The sequence below is a fragment of the Hetaerina americana genome, unplaced genomic scaffold (genome assembly GCF_022747635.1).
Source record: "Hetaerina americana unplaced genomic scaffold, ioHetAmer1.1.p SCAF_4, whole genome shotgun sequence".
In the NCBI taxonomy this organism is placed as follows: Eukaryota; Metazoa; Arthropoda; class Insecta; order Odonata; family Calopterygidae; genus Hetaerina; species Hetaerina americana.
The window spans coordinates 11,443,648-11,466,986 of record NW_027286985.1 but is presented as its reverse complement, the minus strand read 5'-3'; the positions used below and the strand labels follow the sequence as shown (position 1 = coordinate 11,466,986).

The 23,339-nt window shown below is 38.9% G+C and overlaps 1 protein-coding gene across 3 annotated transcripts in view; it reads left to right on the top strand.

Annotated features, from left to right (window-relative positions):
• Window positions 1–23,339, top strand: part of Nos (Nitric oxide synthase) — a 277,326-nt gene that overhangs the window by 9,020 nt on the left and 244,967 nt on the right. For all 3 annotated transcript variants that reach the window (XM_071590448.1, XM_071590447.1, XM_071590449.1), the window contains exon 2: window positions 7,835–8,190. In XM_071590448.1, coding sequence (XP_071446549.1) covers window positions 7,930–8,190 — 261 coding nt within the window. In that variant the 5' untranslated portion in view covers window positions 7,835–7,929. The remainder of the gene's footprint in view (window positions 1–7,834; window positions 8,191–23,339) is intronic.

The window sequence follows — 23,339 nt, the reverse complement described above, 5'->3', positions numbered from 1 at the left end:
ATCCCATGGCTGCGTAGGCCTTATTAGCGCATAATCAGATTACATTTTGCCAATATCGCGATATGCAACAGCTTCTTGAGCCTTGAGCGTATAATATTAATAAAATATTATTTTAACCTAAATAATTCCTAAGGTATAGAGATGTTACACACATTGTTACCTTTTTGGATTTAATCTACAATACCCGAACTTACAAATGGAATTCTTCATGTAGCTCTTGCCGACGTAGAAATCTACTAGACCTACAAAGCACTTGAATACTTCCGAATCCGGCGTTATCTCTTGTTTTCACACACATGGTTTATTCGTTCGCCAAGATCCCTCGCTGACGACTTCCCAGAAGATCCCCTCTCTTAGCTAGGATGTTAAGTAAACACTGTCGCCCTATTCTCGGAAAGCAATGGGTGTGGATGTTATTCCGGGTTGTCCGTATGTTATTGTACTATATATTTACTTTTCCTTGACGCTTTTATTTGGAGCAAGAAACGATTCCTTTTACCAAGACATCTTGAACTGCTTTTTTAGGATCGCTACCAACAATCTAATATTAGAAAAATTCACATTTTTTTGTCCCGATAATTCATTGAATGAGATATTCTTCAATTTTCATAGATCGTAAACGTAAAAATTTATCCTCACAGGGCGATGTTGTGAAATATCATTGAATATGCGTTTGAAAGTGATACTCAAAGAAATAATTTTTTACGTTTCTTTCGTAAATTCTCTCTGAAATGATTGAGATTTGATTACCGTCTTTAGACCTTGTCCTTGTGTTTCACCCGTGTTCAGCAGTGCGTTTTACCACCGACGATAAATCTCTCAGAGTTAATTTTAAATCGACCATAGTGCAGTGATTTGATTTCTCAATTAAATGCATAATACCTACTTAAATAAGATTATTTGATGATAAATTGTCTCGCTTAAATACTAACTTCACACAACTCCCTATCTCTTACAACTCAATCTGATGATATATATATATATATATATATATATATATATATATATATATATATATATATATATATATATATATATATATAACGCATAATATCAATATTTGACAAAATGTAATGCGCTTTAATTTAAAAAAATCAAAGTATTCCTTATGAAATGTCATAAGATTTGAAAACTCTGTGTATCTCTACAAGCTGCGAGTAAAAAAAGAATTTTAGATCAAATATTACTTAGTTTTCAGCTTGGTCTAAGAAACTACTGAGGCAATAATATCCTCTTCTCAAATAAATTTACGTAAACTGTTTTCCAAAATGAGAAATGAGTAGTTTCTGGAAAGCCCAACATTTATCGATTTATTTCCTTTACGCGAACTTTCCCGCCTGCGTTTATGTATAGTATGTCTGGATGCAACTGTAAACCTATCCAACTAGGTCTTTTGAAGTTGCTTTAGGTTCTGAGGAGTCTTGTCAAGAGAACTTGCAAAAAAAAACCATCCCCGGTTGGTTCCAAAACCAATATTTTTAAAGCATAACCCAAAAAAAAACAGCCGACGTGCATTGTTGATGATATTTAAATTAGGGCATTGCATTTAACGCCAGAAAATTTCTCAGTTTTAAATTAATGTCATGACTTTGACATAATTATGAAGATTTATGGTAATAGAGAATGCTGATTCGGTGTGATGGCCTTTCTTGCTAATCAGTATGACTAGTAATGAAGCATGAACAGTCATAGCATAGACGTTTTCCGCATAGGCGAAATCGTTTTTGCATTAATTGGAAAACACTGTTTTGCAAAGACACGATTCCTTGACAAGAGACTAAGAAGTTCATAAGGAATACTTATTTACACTCGGTAAATGTAATTTTGAATGGTAGCAAATGGAAAGCTGTTGAATTTTTCAAGTGCATCTCCGTAAGGAGACATTTTCACATTAAATCGTTTGTTTATCTGCAACTTGTAAAAATTAGCGTAGCCCTAATAGATTTTTTGAGGGAGTAATAAACTATGATCATCAATAAAAATTGTGTTTACATAAATATTAAGTTTCGCCTTTAATTTTTACTTGACTAGACATTTCTGGATGCATAATTTTCTTTGAAAATGGTTTTTAATACCTCGTTGAACACAGTCTTGTTGTCCATACTTAAAAGAAAGACTCGTACTTCTCCACAGATTTTATTATACGGTACAGTCTTGTTGATAATGGAGAGAACTACTTTAATTAACACGAATATAAATCTTTTATCATATTACTCGTAAATGTATTTCCACGGTATCACCTGTGTACATTTGTTCGAACAAGTGGTAAATGTGAGAAATGATTAATAAAGCATACATTAAGAATGATGGAAAAAATTAAAAGTGGATTTCCTGCCATTCCTCTCTAATCAGTCATACGTATTTGGAAAATACTGGAGCATCACATATCACTCACATGAGTCGTTTTGGTGGTTAATTTCCATAATAAATACTCCTAATTGTCAGTAAATGTTCTATAAAAAATCACAAAGTTCTTGTTTTGGTGCAATTGAAATTTGTTGAGGAACTCTCTTTGGGAATGGTGTTCCAACACATTTTTCCATACGAAGCGTTTTACGGTGTACTCCATTCAAAAAGATACTGAAGCTGATTGGAGGCGCGCTAGGTGTGCATTGAACTTTGAATTATTGCAAAAATAGAAGTAAATAAGAAAAGCAAACTAATATTTCATCTATTTCCCAATATATTTTCAATAAATCTAATATGAGCGAGAGAGAGAGAGAGTTTAAGATGGCGTAGAAAGGCATTGGTTGATAATATTGAGAAGTACGCCCATTATTTTATTTGACTGCTTTCTGTGAATGAAACTCGCTCTATAATTCGTTATTCACGTACTTAGAAACGACGCAAATGGTGGATTAACTATCGTTAGGCATTCATGTATTTTAAACATTTCTTCGCCTTTGAAATTATATTGCTAAAAATTGAACTCACTAAGTACAACCTAAAAGAATAAGCAATGCAAAAATAAAATTGATTTAATAAATTTGAGTTCCTAAATTTCAGGTAGTTTTCCAAAGAACAGATATCAATAGATAAAGAATTCTGTGTATTGAAAATAAACGCTCTCGTATTTTCACGAACCTATTAATCAGTAGCGGAAAATATTTGTGATGTGTTTCAAACGCGAATTTAAGTGATTTTTCTCCTGTTAAAAATCAAAAGTGATAATTGATTTATCATTTTCCCACTGAAAAGAGTTTTGAACCATTAATTTATTTCTTCTATCTCTAGACTCCGTCGACGCTTATGAGATGTTTTTCAATCACCCTTTTACCTGTGTCTCATTACGTCAACATTAATTAAGCAAATAAAAAACATGATCTACCGGCTGACTGTAATTCATCAAAGCATGTTTTCACTTGAAAAATTCCTTGAAACTCTAAATAATTAAACATTTCTATCCATAATTTGCTTCACTATTTCGATAGTTTTCTCAAAGTCGCTACTCTATATATCATTGAAATGAATTTAGTATTTCATATTTATACAGTGCACAGTAATTATGAGTTTGTTAACATATGTCATCATAAAATCAATTGCTTTTTGCAACTGGAAAATAATATTTTGTCCGAACAGGATAAGCATGGCAGGAAAACGGGGATACGATTTTAGAATTGATTTGACGAAAGTGAAATCGATAAAATAATTATTTTCTTTATTTATAACTTTCACTGTCCAGGATGAATTTCTTATGAATCTACCGAAAAAACACTTGATACTTGTACATTTTTCTTTAATTTTGACTGATGAAAGAATTTTTTACTTGAAAAAGCGAAACTTGTGAAATATAAATATACAGCTGTCCTACTCAACTTTATGTACATTTCGATTATAAACTTGATAAAAAGTATAGGTTATACAATAGTACAATCTTTTGTTTTCGTTTTAAAATTCTTCAGAGTTATTCCGGAGGCGATAATTCTTTGAACTCTCAGTTTAAACAAGTGGGATGAGTGAAAATGTCCAAAGGGCTGCAATTACAGGCTGATGTCGTCAGCAGGTTTTCATTCCTCTTCATTCACACCTTAAAATTTTTCCTCCACCCAAAATTTTACTCGAATGGAGCAAATCACCTCGGTAGTGATTGCCCTCGCGTTGGAATAGGAACTAGGTGACATTCCCGGAACTATTCCTTTTCCAAATGAATATAATTCTTTTTTCATCATCTACAATAGAACATTTTAATAAAAAAGACATTCACAGGCAATACTCATCATGTTCAAAGCACCGAATATAAATTGAGAGAGGTACAAATTGAACACTCTCTCTGGTGCTGCTATACCAGTCAGTTCTGGCTTTACAGCAGGTGCCACAAAAACAAAAAATATGGATATAAAATGTTGCAGTTATGCAAATACATATATTCTTGGTCAAGTTTTGTTCCAAACCCTTGTTTCTTTTGTAAAATGATGCCGTTTTTTCTTTTTATAGCATTTACTGACTGTAATCTCGTTAAATCCGTAGGTATTTAATTAAATATTAGAGGTACAGTCCGCTCCAAATTTCTTCCACCCTAATTTGTCTGATATTTTTTGTTATATCCTTAATATTGTACTATAGTGGTGATTCCTCTTTTTGTGCATCACGCTTTTTATATTTTTTCATTGAAATAGATTCCTATTATAATGACATATCTATACTGTCAACCTCCTGTCCTGGTAGCCTATCAACAGGTAAATTTCTTGATTTTTAAAGAATATCTTTTCCATCTAGAATATTTGTACACTTTGATCTAGCCTATGAGAGGCTCATTTATTATGAAAAAAACCATATAAAGCTACTGAAAGTGTAAACCCGAATAGAATTTGGGCTGACAGTCAAACTTGCAGGTGAAAGAAACACTGCAGTTGCTAAGGATCGAAGTTCTTCGAACATGAAATTCATCTGAAGGACAGCACAGTTAATGCCGCGTTTCATTAAATTAAGACTTCTTGCCATTTTAGTAATATTGACACGAAATCCCTCTCCGAATTCCCGCCCTAGAAGTGACAGAGAAGTGATACGAGCAGTGTAGTATAGTGCAGTGGTCGTTTACTACAGAGAAGAGTCTGGAGTACCATGTGGAATAGTGCAGATATACAACTGATACAAGCTCCATTTTTACCTTCAAAAAGGCAATGAAGACCAAATCTGTGGCATAATCAGCCCCTTATCGCCGCGTAAGAATTAGGTGTTTTAATAAAAGAACAAGTTTTCTCTCGAGACTTCTGAATCCTCTTAGATACCGCGATATGTTGACCATTTTTAGTCCCAGTTTCGGGTATTTCTGGAAATGAGTAGGAATATGCCAGTCCTCACGTCTTTCAATCCAAATAAAGATAACGCCGCCGACCCTTTTATTAAGGCGTTTGAAAAGGTTACTGCGAATTTCACAGCCAGTGGCGGATTAACCCACCTGGGATCTCCGACAAATAAAGAGGCTTAAAGGTCGCACACATTATAAATGCGAGTGAGAAATAGATGTGGTTCCCTGCTTTTCCCAGATACTGAAATAAATACGATCAAATAAGGACTTGGGTTCGGAAATGTTGTGGTAATTAAAGAGTTTCAAGTACTTCTACATCCCATGCAGCAGCAAGTCAATAAATACCTAGAGACTATGTTCCTCATGAAGTATGGCAAACATTTGTTAACACTTCAGCGTGTCAAAGTTTCAAATTCTCAGTATGGGGCACTCATCCGGAAATTTTAACTTTAAACTTTTATTAAAAATTAAAATGACACTTTAATAACAATATTGGTAAATGACTGTAAATTCGTACACGTATATATTTCAAATGATCTTCACGTCTTGATAAATTATCTCTACTGCCCCTGTTTATTCAATTGCATTTGTCCATTCATTCATTCGCTCCTTCACATCTCGGTGGAGTCGACAAAACGCAATCGATTACCAGAGATGAATTAAATTCAATGAACTGCGGGAGATTCCGCCGCAGTAAATTTTGACGGAGTCATCCGCTAGTATGCATTAAAATGTAACCATTCAAAAGAGTAAAAATCATTCGGCTTGACCGGGATACGAACCCAAATCCTTCGATGTAGCCTAAGCACTGGGCGGAATATCGAATCCTGGATAAGACGAATGGTTTTAACTCTTTGAAATTGCTGCATGATATGAGCTTAAGTTACTCAAGTTAAGGGAAAACGCATATGACTTCGCGGTCAACAAAATTGCATTTTCAAGGTGAAATTTTCCAGATCGGTAAACGTTTTGCAACCACAAAGATTTGTAATTCATGAAATGAACGTAGGTGTTAGTCCTGCTGGAAAGGAATTCCCCCGTGGAATCGGTGGGCGGGTGTTCGAATGGCTGCGACAGACGGAAAATTTGGGCTATTTCTTCGGCGCAACGTGCTGAGAATTGAACACCACAGAATCGAGTGCACTTCGGATGGAGCGAAGAGCAAAGTGCTCAAAGAAAGCACCTCGATCGGCAAGATTTCCTGAACTTTTAAAGTTCACAGCCTCACGGATCAGGGAGCATGGTGGAAAGAAATTCTGTAAAAAAAGTTACGCCTCTTGCAACGAATTGGAAATTCCTCACTTGTTATGAGAGTTTTTTTCCTTTTAGACTCATTGGGATCTTTGGGTCGGACAATTTGGCTTAAAATTGTCTGTAGTGTATTCAATTCGAACTTAAGTAGTTAATTCTTCTCTAAATATGTATTTAATTTTGGTTATGCATTAAAATCAAAATTACCACAGTGATCAAGCGGAGGTTTTGTTATCATAGGTGACGCCAAATTCGCGTGAAATTCACAAATCTAAGTAACGAGGCAAAGCCAACGCCTGCGGTTTCACACGAGGGTCCGACATTACCATAAAGACGCTTTCCTTGGATTCTTCAATTTGGTCATCTATAAGCATCACGCCGCGAACTGAACAGTCCAAAGCCCTCGTGTAGCCGAACTCTTTGCACGCTTCGCCCATTCAAAGGGATGGGTTGTTTTTTTTTATTCACTCCAGACGTCACTTATGACCCGTGTGCCCCCCGAGATTCGATAAGCCACTCCTTGCTATTCATCAGGTTTTCCAGGGGCTGAACCACAAAGTTTAGACAAAATCCCTGCCGGGGGCGAGACTCGAACCCGAAATTAACTCGATCAGAAAACTTGAATATTCGTGTTACTCACCCTACTAACCCGGTCGGGTTTAACCTGAACAATACAAAAAACCATTACAAAAACCCGAATAATATAAAGCCATATGGAGCCCGAATATTCTGCTGGAAAACATAGAAAAGTAGAAGTGGGTGGACATTAGTTTATAATATTACGACAGCACACACCTTTTTTAAATTGAACAAAGTGCTATGGTAACAGATGCTGGGCGCAAACACCAATTAACTCAAGGGCGAGAGTGAATTGGAGAGTAAAGGGAGAGGAATGAGGATTTAATTTCCTTCCTCATTTCCTTATTCCGTCTGCCCCCATTCATGCCTCGCAAAATGCTTATTCATTTATTCCCTCCCCCCTCCCCCAAACCTCGAGCTTTCTTCCTCTCGCGAAAGCCTTCAACATCGCACTACTTACTATCAACATCTCCTCCTCCGCGGACTTCTTCTGGCAGCTTCATACCTTCAATGAATTCCACCCTTACCCCAACCTGCCTAACACTCCTGCACTTAAACCACACAGTAAAATCACTTACGGGACAGCACACGATTCCCAAGCCCAAAAAGAGAGTCTTAAGGGGCAACCTGCAAGATTGACCCTGAGGTGGTATACACCAATTTGAACCAAGAATAAGTTAAAATCCCACCTTGATCATGGGTGACGTGAGCTAAGTGCATTCGAATCTCTCACGACTTATCCATTTCACGTTGCAGGGAGAATACCGCGCCCCATCAAATGGACGGTGGATTCGTGTGACGGCGAGAGTGACTTAAAGGGGGGCGGCCGTCAGATCGTCCGTCATCGTATTATGCGCGACAAGGAATCGGCATCGGCAGCTAGGATGTCTGTCCAAGGCGGGGCGTGCGTCAACGGGGACGGACAGGAGCAGCAACAGTCACAGCAGCACAACCACAAGGCACAGCCGCAATGCACTTCCTCGCTGGGACTCGGGAATCCTTACGCGGTGCGCAGGGCGTCGGCTTCCCCTCAACCCCCCGCGGTCATCAGGCTGCGCAACTACTCGACGAAAGGAGAGGTGTTCGACGTTCTGCACCAGGGGGCCACAGTGGTGAGTTTTAACTACAGTAAACATTGTAGAGGTTTAAGTAATTTAATTGATAACCTGAAGGTTCCTGGTTCGATTCTCTTTAAGAGGAATAATTGTCTGGGATCGAGATGGTGCGGGGGCTAACGTACTGGCTTCCCACCCTGAGGGTGCGGGTTCAAATCCCGGCGGTGTTGAATATTTTTCAGAGGTATCTCGATCCCTGAGGTGCTTTGTGGAAGGTACTTTGAGTGAGTACGCCCTCCGTCGGATGGGACGCTAAGCTGCGGACCCCTTGGCGCCTTTCGTAAAGAGCAGGCTAATGCCGACGCCGGGTTTCTCTCCACCCTTCATCCTTTCCTGTCCATCCCCTATGGCGCAAATGACCTTAGCTGTCGGTCGCCTCCCCTCAAAACTACTACTTAGAGTGAGTACGATGTCCGTCAGATGGGACGTTAAACTGCGGACCCCTTGGCGCCTTTCGACAAGACTAGGCTAATACCGCCGCCGAGTTTCTCTCCACCCTTCATTTCCCGTCCATCCCTAATGGCGCAAGTGACTTTAACTGTCGGTCACCTCCCCTAAAAACTAAAACTGCTACCAAAAATTGTTTTATCCCCCTGTAAACAAGAGGTTTAGATAATATAGTAGTAGACTCTCTGAATATTCATCGCCCTGACATCCTATTAAATGGTCGTAAAATTGCAGATTATACTTTTATGGTTATTAATTTCTTAAAAGTTATTCCGAAGGAGATTTTTCTTTAAATTAGCAATGTATACGAAGGGTAAAAGTTCAAATCTGCATAGTACTTCAATCACAATACTCCGTCATTTGAATAGAGCATTGACATGTTGGACGCTTTGTGTTTTCAATCAAAAGTAGGAAAAATAAAATTTTGAAAGGTTTCGGTACCTCTCTCCTGCGTGCAGAAAACATGTAAATGTCTAAAAAAAACTCGCACCATAGGAATCAAACCAAATACCGTACACCATCAGACAAAAGCAAGGATATTCTGCCAAACTGTCAGTGAGCCGGCTCCGTGAAGCGATGAGGGTGGCATTGGGTATGAGGACGTGAAGACATCATTGACCCTCAGTCAGCATCATTGACACGCAGTTAATAGATTATGTCAATATTACGTGATCAAAATAGAAGAGCGTAAGTTATTCGTGTTATACGTATAAACCTTACCTCGCCCTTGGATATACAGCCATCATCATGTACCTTATGATTATTCAAAAGTCCTTTTGTCATACCAACTTATTTTGTTTTATAGGTTTGAAATATATGAAAAGAACATAATTGAATTTTAAAATTACTTGAGCGTAAAACAATCTCTACTGAGCAAGGCTTGTCGTAGTTTCATAGATTTCCAAATTTTTAAACATATGGATTGCATAAAACGTCCTGGAAACTTTTTTACCACAGCCGAAGAATTATGCCAACATGTTAGCGTCATTCAGAGATAGCGCCCGAGTCGATTTCAAGATACATTACTACATATATATTATATTCTCTGCAGTGGTAAATACGAATTTGGATTCAGAAATGTGATTTCCATGAACCGCCATCTTACAGAAATCTTCTTGGAATACGACGCAACTTATACTGTGAAGACCATAGCAAATGAATCATTTTGCATTAATGGATTTATTTAGAAATGAATATTTTTAAAATTCGCATCTTGTTTGAGAAAAAAATGAGCTAAAAATTTACGGACATAAGTGCGAATCATTTAACGTAATTAGTAGGTTCAACGCCTTGTAGATACACTAGGGTAATAACGGTTACTTGTAGCATTCTCAACCTAGGTAATGATTACAGAGCCGATAATTGAACTCTTGATTATTCTTTCCTAGAATCTCATTTGCAGCAGACTGTGGGAACGCACCTGAAAACCGGTCATAATTATAGATTTCAGTGGAACGTTACGCATTACCTGTGTCATGATTGCGGAGAGAAAAATGTACCAAAGGGTTGGGCTCATGAAAAATTCACAGCAACTGGACCTGTGCGGCAAGTTCTTAGAAAAATTGAGACCAAAAGAGAAATATAAGAAACATTTTACAGGATGAAAGTAGCAGTGAAGAGTTATTTGAATTCTCATGACAAGGTAGGACATTTGTGCATCGAGAGGCGGTTCATAAAAATATCACGGATGAAAACATGAATTTAAATTCTGTATTCGACCTTCTTAAAATATCAGGTAGAAAGGAAAACCCACGAGTATCAATGATCGGCAGGTGCGGCGGAACTTTTTTATCCCTTGCTTTGTTTATGCCTGATATGAATTCAGTTTCAATTCAAAAGTATTATTTTGCTTTAAATATATTCATAATTTGATCAAGTGCAGCAGAAATTGAAGCCTTGCCTTAAAGTAAAGTAGACGAACTATCTTCCTCATATTAAATATGTTTAATTAATTCAAGGCCCTTAAGGTCATCGAATGACAGATTAATTAATACAAAAATTAATCGTTTAGAGTGAAACGCGAGGCAGTTTAAATGTGCAATTAAGATTTTGGGACTGAAATGGCGCACGTTTTACGGAATTTTTTTAATTTCAATTGTTTATTGCACAAAAAAATTATGAAAATGATTTTGTTCAAGGAGGAAAATGAAAAGAGTTTGAAGTTTATTCACAGTATATATAATTATAAACACACTAAAGTTTACAAAAAATGACATTGACGATTAACTAATTCATAACGTTTATCTTACTATTTATTATAACTTTGGTCAAGTGACATTTTTAATACGGTAATTTAATTATCAAATTATTTTCTCTAACGTGATGTGAAGAGAGAAGAAAGGGAGGTCGGAACAGACAATACCTGCAAGCAATCTCCCACTCGTGTTTGTGTGTTTACAATTGTTACTTGTGGTTGGTTATTACTACCCCGACTTCCCTTTATCGTCTATTCACAATCCTGTGCAACGCTCTTTTTCCCAGGGCAGTTAAAACATTCATTATTTCACCACCGTAGTCACATGTCAAAATCCAATATTAATTCGATTGCTTATAAAACCTGATCCTAACTCTATCACTTTACTGTTGAATATTATCGAGTCCATCTTATTTTCTTGACAAAAACCTTTCTGCAGTTCCAAATGATTATTTTTCTTAAATCGATTTCTATTATAATTTCTACCTCTGAGGCAGTGGCAGCAACTCGTGTGCACAGCACAGAATGTTTTAGATGTCTGTTATTAAAGTGCCATTGCATAGATATTTTTGACAGTGAGTGTGGATACAATGGCGAAGCTATGTCGTTCTAGTCTCCATGATTAAGAACATTGATGCTGAGATATTTAGTAGTTTAAACTCACTAAAGAAGTTTACATTGATTTCAATTGATATAAATTATAAAAAATAGAAATTTCAAATATAAAAAATGGAATGGTAATCAAATTATATCCATAACTTTTTCGGCTTTTAAAATTTCAGTAATTAAAACTGCCCGGCGGGTACTTCATATTTATATGTTTTGACTTTCAACAAAACCACTGATTGCCAAATTTACAGCACCTTCTGCTTGACATAAGCACCGAAAAGACATGCTTAACGTATTGTTTTGTATTACATCCAAAGTAGAACATTGCAGTAGCACTATGAATAAATTATTTCGAAGTACACTTTTCAAATGTTGCAACGAAGTATTAGCTGAAAAGCTACTTCAACCCGTTCATGTCGGTAAGGGAATGGTAAACCGCGATTTTTTTGGATAAGGGGCACGCAAATCCATCAATCCAAAATCGATGACAGGATGAATCTTCAATTCAAAAGCATTATCACTCGCCTTACGTTGCAATCATTATTAATTATTCTTGTGATAAAGCAATTGTACGTGGCTTTCTGTAGATTTGAACTGTCCAATCACATGGCACGATTTATTGCTGTGTTTGACAGTGATTTATACTATTAACATTACTGTGTAGTTCGAAACATACATGGGTGCCAGAGTTTATGGCTGCACTTCTGTGGAGAAAATTACAGTGAGTCGTGCATCAAATAATACCATTTGGGTACAAGTTAGACCCACTTTCTAATAGCCCTTGATGATGGCAGAAGAAATTTGAGATATAATGAATGCTCACCCATTTTTTATAGTAATTTCTTGGCATAAGTTAAGATCCCATCTTTTTAAAGCCATTTAATCGCTTAACTGAACTATGTATACATACACACACACACACACACACATATATATATCCAAGCTAAAGTGATTTTTCGGGTACCAGGTCTTCCTGGGAAACCATAACCGGCACAGGGAAAGGAACTGGCCCCCCTACCCGGATGTGTGAATTTTCACACGCCGCATAGGGCTTAGTACTGGGTGATCTCTACCATCACCTACAAAACCGATCTTCGGGTTGATTACTGTGTTTATGGATTATATATATATATATATATAATCCCTATATATATAATATATATATATATATATTTTTTTTTTTTAAGTAATCTACCGGTTAAGGTAGGTTTTTGGACTGACTCAACTACCAAACAAACACCTTATCACTCCCAACAAAACACAAAATCAATCATCCTACTCTATATCAGGTCCCTCTTCATCTCTGAGTACTTCCTTCCTCCCTTCATCCCGTCCAACAACCCTATCCTGTTCCTTCCCTTTCCTCTTTTGCCCAACATTCTACCCTCTATCACAGTCTTCAACATCCCACTGCCGGTCAACACCCCCTTCATCCACTTTTCCTGCCTGCATAGGATTGCTCCCAACAAACCCCTCTCTTCGCCCACCATACCAAGTACTTCCTCATTTGTTTTCTTCTCTGTCCATTTCACCTTCTCCATTCTTCTCCACACCCACATTTCAAAAGCCTCCAGTCTACGTCTATCCTCCTGCTTCAATGACCACGTTTCCGCGCCGTACATAGCTACGCTCCATATCAAAGTTTTTACGAGTCTTTTCTTAACATCCTTACTCAAAGTCCCCGTCATCAACTCCCTCCTCCTCGTGAAAGCCTCTTTGCCTAGCGCAATTCTTCTCCTTACGTCCCTACTACTTTGACCGTGTTGGTCCAAAACACTACCGAGATACGTAAACTGTTCTACCTGCTCTAGCTTTTGCCCTCCTATTTTAATGTTAAGCTTGGCCTTTTTCTTTCTAGAAAATCGCATAACCTTTGTTTTATTAATATTGATTCTCATCCCATACCTGTCGCACTGAATTTCCAATTCACTAAGCAATGCTTGCAGCCCCTTGGCTGACTGACAAACTAAAGCTTGGTCATCAGCAAACCTAACTGATTTTACGACTTCCCCGCCCACTTTCATTCCTACCTCGAGTTCTTCCCATGCCTCTTTGATCATTTCTTCTGCGTACAGGTTGAACAGCAACGGTGATAATGGGCAACCCTGCCTTACACCCCTTCCTAACACTGCCCATCCTGACTCCCCGTTTCCCACCCTCACCTGGGCAGTCTGAGACATGTACAGATTGCGGATTAGCCTCCTTTCCCTCCAATCTATTCCTATTTTCTGCAATATACTCATTAGTTTTTCCCAATTTACTCTATCAAACGCTTTTTCGAAATCTACGAAACAGGCAAATACCTCCTGGTTGTGTTCTATATTCCTCTCGATTAATAATCTCATTACTGCAATGGCATCACGCGTACCTCTCCCCTTCCTAAACCCAAACTGATCATCCCCTAAGTAATCATTTGCCCTACTCTCTATCCTTTTGTTTATGATCCTGAGAACAACCTTAGCTGCGTGGGATATCAAACTAATTGTCCTATAGTCCTCACATGACGTGGCCTTTACCTTTTTCGGAATAGGAACTAAAACTGATCTCACAAAGTCTTCCGGCCAGATTCCCTCCTCATAAATACTACGGATCAGCCCATATAGCCTCTTCCTCCCACATTTTCCCAAGCATTTCAAAAGTTCCACGGGAATGTTATCTACCCCCACGGCCTTATTTAGTTTCATCTCCCTTAATGCCCTTTCTATCTCATTGTCTAGTATGCCTGGACCTAAGCTATCTTCCTCTACGTCATGTTCCTTTTCAATGTCTAACTTTGTTGGTCTAAGCTCTTTACTATACAGGTCTTCTACATATTCCTTCCATCTCTCTTGGATCTTTCCTGCGTCAACTATTACCTTACCGGCCTTATCTCTAACTGCTATCGTTGATCTCCCTTTCTTACTTCCCGATAAAGATTTAACTATGCTGTAAAGCGCACCGATTTCCCCCTTCCTCTGCAGACTTTCCATATTCTCGCACTGCGTCTTCCACCATGCTTCCTTTGCTTTATTTGTTGCCCGCCTCAATTTATTGTTCAATTCTTTGTACTTCATTTTGCCTAATTCTGTATTTATATTCTTCCATTTTCGCCGCTCATCCATTTTTGTAATCATCTCATCCGTGATCCATGGTTTACGAGTCCTTTTAGCGTTAACGGTTCCAATAGTGTCTTTTGCCGCTTTAGACAACCCTTTTTTGATACATTCCCATTTTTCTTCAATAGTACTTAGCTCTTTACCGTCCTCCATGATTTTCTCTATCGCCTGTTTGTATTCCTTTCTTTTCAACCCATTTAATGCTTCTACATTCCATTTTCTAACTCGCCGCCCCTGCCTTATCTTTTTAAAACGTACGCTACATTTCATAACAACTAAATTGTGGTCTGAGTCCGCATCCGCTCCCGGGAAGCTGTGGGAATTTATCACACTGTTCCTAAACCTGTGTCTAACCAGGATATAATCTAGCTGATATCTTCCCGAGTCACCTGGCATTTTCCATGTATACCTGCGTCTTTTGTGGTGTCTGAACCAAGTGTTGGTGATAACTAACCCCTGTCTCCTGCAGAACTCAACTGCTTTCTCCCCGCGGTCATTCCTCGTGCCTAAACCGTAGTCCCCCACCTCATCACCATCTCTTCCTTCGCCTACTGTCGCATTCCAATCCCCCATCACTATCAAATGTTTCCCTGCAGGAACACATGCAATCATGTCCTCTAACTGATCGTATATCCTATCGACCTCTTCTTCCTTATGGTTGCTCGGTGGCATGTATACCTGAATAATAACTAAGTTCATCGGTTCTGCTTTTATCTCCACTAGTAGTATTCTATCCGTTACCTGCTCTATGTTGACTACGCTTCTTCCTACCTCTTCATTTAATACTATGGCGACCCCTCGTTGGCTCTCGTCCCCACCGCTGTATATTATTCTATACTTATCACTCCAGTAATCCCCGCTATCTTTCCATCTCACCTCGCATAGACCTAAAATATCTATATTTCCCCTTTCCATCTCTCGCTTAACATTCTCCAATTTCCCCGTCCTCATCATTGTCCTAACATTCCACGTTCCTATTCTAACTAATTTGGTCTTCTTCTCCTGCGTCTTCTGTCCTGCTGCTGCTGGTTTTCCCTTGCAAGGGTTTCGTGGGATGACGACCGCGGAAGCCTTGCCTCCCCCGCTGCCGGGCACGACACACGGCCGATTGGGCCGAGCCCCGTGGTTGCCAGGACTCAAAATATCTCTATTGTCCATCACATTGTTCTTGGGAATGATAATTGAGGTGGTTTCCCGTTGCCTTCCTCAATAGTGTTTTTAACGTGACACCATCACTTACTGGCCGCCCCACTGGGGTCAGACGCCATTGCAGCCGCCTCACTAAGGAACAGACGCTGCGTGGACTACCTTTCGTCTGGCTCCTAACCTTCGACCTATCTGGCATGGGTGACCCTACCAGGAGCAATTTTTATTACTCCCGCCAGTACAGCTCTAGGGGTCATCGGAACGCACAAGCCCTTCCACCACGTCAAGGTTGTAGTCCGGGGAGGGGATATATATATATATATATATATACTCATATATACAGAAACATATATAAGGAAAAGGGATAGGAACACGTATAAAGGACGAACACAATAGAGGTGGGGAAGGCGGAATCGAACGGATCACAAGAGTAAAAATATCTCCTCAACCGGGACTCGAACACCGGATCTTTCCACTTGCCGGGCGGATGCTCTTAACCACTTGAGCTATCGAGGATATGTAATTTACCCTGAGATCCGTGGGTCTTATATGTCGCCAAGCGCCCCGATTCTTTAGCCAAGAGATGGCGTCAGGGGGCTGTTTCACCCACCAAAGGAGAAATAGACAATACACAAGAGGAAAGGACAGTGGTTAGAATTCATACAACATCATACAGGAAAAGAACAGTGCGTTTCGTGGCACGCATAGCCAGAAGAAAGAGATGAGCCACATTGGCCAAATACACATTCAAACACGAAATCCCGCCAAACGGCGAATAAATACTCATATATACAGAAACATATATAAGGAAAAGGGATAGGAACACGTATAAAGGACGAACACAATAGAGGTGGGGAAGGCGGAATCGAACGGATCACAAGAGTAAAAATATCTCCTCAACCGGGACTCGAACACCGGATCTTTCCACTTGCCGGGCGGATTTCCTCTTGTGTATTGTCTATTTCTCCTTTGGTGGGTGAAACAGCCCCCTGACGCCATCTCTTGGCTAAAGAATCGGGGCGCTTGGCGACATATAAGACCCACGGATCTCAGGGTAAATTACATATCCTCGATAGCTCAAGTGGTTAAGAGCATCCGCCCGGCAAGTGGAAAGATCCGGTGTTCGAGTCCCGGTTGAGGAGATATTTTTACTCTTGTGATCCGTTCGATTCCGCCTTCCCCACCTCTATTGTGTTCGTCCTTTATACGTGTTCCTATCCCTTTTCCTTATATATGTTTCTGTATATATGAGTATTTATTCGCCGTTTGGCGGGATTTCGTGTTTGAATGTGTATTTGGCCAATGTGGCTCATCTCTTTCTTCTGGCTATGCGTGCCACGAAACGCACTGTTCTTTTCCTGTATGATGTTGTATGAATTCTAACCACCCTCCTTTCCTCTTGTGTATTGTCTATTTCTCCTTTGGTGGGTGAAACAGCCCCCTGACGCCATCTCTTGGCTAAAGAATCGGGGCGCTTGGCGACATATAAGACCCACGGATCTCAGGGTAAATTACATATCCTCGATAGCTCAAGTGGTTAAGAGCATCCGCCCGGCAAGTGGAAAGATCCGGTGTTCGAGTCCCGGTTGAGGAGATATTTTTACTCTTGTGATCCGTTCGATTCCGCCTTCCCCACCTCTATTGTGTTCGTCCTTTATACGTGTTCCTATCCCTTTTCCTTATATATGTTTCTGTATATATGAGTATTTATTCGCCGTTTGGCGGGATTTCGTGTTTGAATGTATATATATATATATATATATATATATATATATATATATATATATATATATATATGTATATATATACTCATATATACAGAAACAGATATAAAGAAAAGGGATAGGAACACATATAAAGGACGAACACAATAGAGGTGGGGAAGGCGGAATCGAACGGATCACAAGAGTAAAAATAATCCCGTTCGATTCCGCCTTCCCCACCTCTATTGTGTTCGTCCTTTATATGTGTTCCTATCCCTTTTCCTTATATCTGTTTCTGTATATATGAGTATTTATTCGCCGTTTGGCGGGATTTCGTGTTTGAATGTATGTATATTATATATATATATATATATATATATATATATATATATATATATATATATCGAGAATTATGATCAATTAGAAGCGCTTTTAGAGGTTTATTTTTTATTGCATTAAGGTCTAAAAAGCGACCGCTATGTTAGTACTTTTTGTAATGAACAAATTTACGATGTAACACATTTTAATGGGCGATCTCCGAAGACCTACTTACACGCACAGTTTTTTTCTTGGGATTTACGGAAATTCGTTTGGTTATTTTGTGTTTTTGAGTCTCTTGGGAAAGTTCCTGCAGAGTAAAAGAATTATAATATAGTGCCACCATAGTGCTTTAGCGATCTTCCAAGCCAAGACCGTCAGTGTGCATGCATTGTCCTCGTTGAATATCTACATCTCATTTTGTCCCCGGGAAAACTCTGTATTGTGTGAACTAAAAATCTTAGCCGGATCGGACAGGGCGCACCGCATCTTGCGTCCTCGACCGGAATATATACATTCTCCTCCCTCCCTCTCCCCTACTTGAAGGCATCTTCCCCGTCACTTTTTCCACTTCTGTTCCTCCTCCTCCTCCTACAAACACCCGCTTTCCGCCGTCCTGTGAGAATTGCGGCAGCGAGGAAACGTCTGGAGAGGGTTGCGCCTGCCCCCGAGCGGGGAAATGGGGAAGGAAGAGGTTCCGGGGACTTTTTTTCTCTCCCTCTCCATCCCTCTCTCTCCCTCTCCCCCCGCCCCCCACACAAAACCCTCCACACGGCTCCGTTCTTGAAGAAAAACTCGCAACTAGCAACGCGGCCGCGTAGTTGCTGCTTGCCCCGCCTCTTCCCCCTCCTCCGTCCCCCCCCGCCTCAGCCAACCATCCGCCCCGCCCACCATTCCCGCCTTTCCTCGCTCTCGCTCTCTCAAATCGCCCCGTTTCCCTTGCCTTCGTCAGCGGGCAGAAAAGGCCACTGCTTCTCAAGGCGACCGCCTAGCATAGTGTGCTTGAATGGGAGATACGGGATTTTTGTTCCCCCCCGGAACCCTTGCTAAAGTCCTCTTCTTTCCGGAGCGATCAACACACCACACAGAAACCTATTGGGATTGGGATTTCCTATTTGAGGGATACCCTCAGTAGATTTATAAATATGTCAATACCTTATCAGAATCAAGATTCAAGAAGAAGCATCGATACTTTCTCAAACTTCAGTAGCCACCCCTCAAAAATAGCAAGTGGTATTTAAAGTCGATGTGGGAAGTATTCGAAGGATATCCATCTCCGGTAAAAGAGGAGTAGCCGTGAATGGTTTTAAGTGATAAATCTTTAGTTCCTTTCCTTGTGAGAAATTATTGCTAGGTATATTGTTCGTCGCGTAGCTTTTACATAAAGAAATATGTGTGCGAGGTGCCCATAAAATAGGGTATTTAATTGCGTCATTTTACTATGAACAATAGAATGCTATTTTGATCTCTGTATCACAACATCCACTTCCATTTGGATCACGTAATTAATATCACGCATCGATGCTCTAGTTTAAAATGGATCAATTGATAAAAAACGAATTTTTTTAATATGATATTATCGTTAGCGTTATCACTTTGCTCCCTGCATTTGAAGTCCTCTCTGGAACGTCCCCCTCCGTAAGGACCTCAGTGAGTTATTCACATGTCTTTGGCACTTTCAACGGAGGAGTAAATCAATTTTGGACGGTATTCAATCGATCATTAACGTCACTCATCGTCTTGACCCTTCTCAGACCAATTAGGGCTCCCCATAAAGTGTTCCCCTAAGGAAACCTCACTGCTCACTCGCAAGATTTTGCCTGAAGATTCAGCAGTGATTTTTTCTCTCGGAGCCATTATGCTACTGTAATGAAGCGTACTCTCTTCGTATTGAAATTGTAAATTCTTATTGGAGTTCTATTTAAATGTTCTTACGCCTTACCTCACACGTAGTACCTATAATTTCCCTTCCACATAGCCATATGGTTTTAATCGGAGTTAATGGACTATGCATCATCTATACGGTATTCTGCAATAAACAGCTAAGGCTAGTGGCATGGGATGATTCCATTCCGGACCCGCGAAATTAAAATTTAATGAGGCTTAAATATTTGTTCAAAATATAAATGTTAAATGAATTGAAAAAATGTTTACGAGAGCTTAAGTGCACAACGGTATCTAAGTTTAAAATACTTTTCTGCATTAAAGACGATGTGCTAATAAGGAGAAGAAATTACTCAAGATGGTTTAAGTAGAAGTCAGTATGAATTTCTCCCATTCTGTTTTCGAAATCCATCTGGCCTTTTGTGATTGATTTGTGACTGTTGGTGTTTTCATTGGTGAAATACTCTAAGACTCTCTGAAGATGATATTTTTTGCGCGCTTGTGCGAGTTTGAGCGCAACCAGTGAATAGTTTTGAAAGTCAGAATTAAATTGCTTTATATTTGTAAAATTCTTGATCAATTATTTGGTACATTTCATATTTTTGCGTTGCAAATGCTGATTTTATGTTTTTGCATTATAATTTTCAACATGGAATGTATACCGTGGGTTAGACGCGGGAGAAAGAGTACTTCTTCGCAACGCAAGGGCAAAAGGAAAATTCCTGAACTAATTTTAAAGGGGAACGAATTTAACGAACGGAGTACCGCTGCAGAACTCTGAAATACTTTAATATCATTCAAAGAACAACATTTATTGGCCCCCGCAATCATTATAAGCATATTGAATGAATTCAGCTCTTACGGCTAGTAGTATTGAATAAATGAAAAAACTCCAAAAGCGTAAACAGTTTAGCTTTCAAAACAAAGTAAAATTGAGATTAGTTGGCTAACGCTACAAGTCAAAGGATGGGGTAAAGGTTAAAAAAAAGAAAGGGATGAGAAAGGTGAATACAAATACGCGTATTACGGCCACAAAGTAGCCCGCTTCAGCGTACTGAAGGTAAAATGAGCCCTCACTTCGACAAGTGTTGTGACGATTCACCTTCAGTACGCTGAAGAGGGCTACTTTGTGGCCGAAATGCGTGTATTGGTATTCACCTTTCTTATCCTTTTCCTTAAGCTAATCTTATTTGTACTTTGTTCTGAAAGGTAAACTGCATACGGCTATTGGAGTTTTTTTAATTTACTCAATTATTATCATACTTATCGTATGAAAAATTCACAGTTAAATTATGTTGATATTTTCTGTCATCTACTCGTATAATGGAAACAGTCAATGAGTTCAACGTTTGATTCTGTCGAGTTGTGTGTAGCTATTTAAAGTGTTGATTTCATCATAAAAAAAATCCAGTTCTCTAATTTCGAGTGGTGTTAGATGATACCAACAAATTAAATAACCGTGAATAAATGAATTATGTTTAATGGGGGAATTTTCGATTGACTTCCCGTTAGTAATTTAATGCAATTCTATACACAAAGATAATAAAGTTGTGTTTATCGTTCAATTTTTTTAACTTAAGATCACTTTCGACAAAATGCTTTAGTTTTAATAAGCGTGTTTACTAAAATAACGCTGAAAGTGTTATCAGTATTTCGACATGATTTTAGAAAGCTGCTCATATATTTTATGGAATGATTAACCGTAATTTGAATGATGAATTATGTTTTTTCGTTAAACATTTATTCAAACTTGTCAAATCGATCAATATTTAAGCACTTCGTTATGAATATAATGCCGAAAGAATGCTAATTAATTCTTATTTCTTCAACTGGAAATTAGGATTTAGTAGCCCAACGGGTAGAGCGCTGGGCTACTAGTCGGAGGGTCAGAGTTCGATTCCGTGTGACACCTCTCGCCGCCTTCATCTTCACCCAGCTTTGTGATTTTTTGGGCACCTCATCGTCCTGAGAAATCAAAGACGGCACAGGGAAAGGGAAACGTGAGTGGGAATTTCTCCCACCTTGGGGGTTAGTACTGGGTGATCTCTATCCTCACCTTTCCAACCACTCTTCGGGTTGTTTACCGTGGTGGATTGGTTATTTTAGCGGGAAATATAATCGAAATTGTGAGATACATTGATATTTTTATGAGTCTTGCAAAAATCATAAAAAATTACACATTTTAAGAGAGTCTAAATGCATATTTTTTGCCTTGTCATTTTAAAGCATTGACGATATGAATAGCTTGATTAAAACAAAGAAATTGTATACGCACTGTGATGCTTATTTTATGCGTATTTATGCTATATTGGATATTCATAATTGGTATCTGTACGAATAGCAATTTCATAGAGCGCAGAATAGTCACAAATGAGAGAGTTGGAATGCGTTCTACATTTTTGAGTTATTTTGGAGTCTAAGGAGATGGTATAAGTAGCAGTTATTGTTTATTAGAAATGTACTCAATATTCATTGATATTATATGACCTCACTCAAATTACTTTAGATTCATGTAGGAATTGGATTCACATAAAGAAGTAATGGAATTGACGAGACGGAAAACATTGGCGGCTCTTCTTTCCTAAAACCCATGGAGATCAAACGCGAAATAATATTAGCGTTGTTCATCTTTGATATTAGGCAGGAAATGTTAAGAGAAAAAAAGGTCCTGAGCCTTGGAATATTTTTGTCGTAACAGTCCAGCTCAATTGAACTCATCGCTGATTTTTAGTAATCCATAAAGGAGACGTAATCACGTATTTTTTTATCAATCAATAAATTTTGTTCCTTTATGTCACCCTCTAAACTTTATGCTTTGTTGATCTTTGAAATGCATTTTCGGATATCCCATAGAGAAAACAGTGAAAACACTGTCTCATCAGCTATTTTTTTCTTGCTAAATTAATATTTGGTCTTAAGTACGCATCTTTGATTCAATCACGTTAATGCACATCAATCTATTCTCAAAATACAGTAAGTCGGAAATGTATTGTTTTCTTAGTAATGGAGAGAACACCATCGCAGTTCCAGTAACAATAAAATTTTTGCTTTTTGTAATAAGAATAAGAATCTACAGTTATGCCCCCAAACATTTAAAAAAAAATATTTGGTGTAATTTCACTGAAGAGGATTCCTTAGAGATACCTATAAATAAGTATGTATGTATATATATATATATATATATATATATATATACACACACACACACACACACACGAGGGTCATCCGGAAAGTAGTACCCGTTCGTGCCGCATGAAGTGCTGACGACGCGAGTAGCCGCTGGACGAGGTCAGATAGCTTCAGTGGCTTGTCTGCCTTCTCTGAGCCAAGTTGCGTGACGCTAGCATTGCCTGTGTTGTTTCTGCGATTGTTTACAATGTTTAAAAAAATTGAGAACGCCGCCAGTTGTGAAGTGAGGGCAGTGATTAAATTCCTCAATGCAAGAAACGTTCGCCCATGTGATATTCATCGCCAATTAAAGGAGGTGTATGGAGACAATGTAATGGACGAGTCGTCTGTTCGGCGGTGGTGTCGCAACTTCAACATGGGGAGGGGGAACACACACGACGATGAGCGTTCGGGGAGACCGTCTGTCATTACAGACCAACTGGTGAGCTCAGTTGACGAATTCGTGAGGAACGATCGGCGCGTCACAATTGATGACATCTGTGAGCATTTTCCCAATGTTTCTCGAACAATTGTTCATGAAATTGTTAAACACCATCTGCATTATGCAAAAATTTGTGCAAG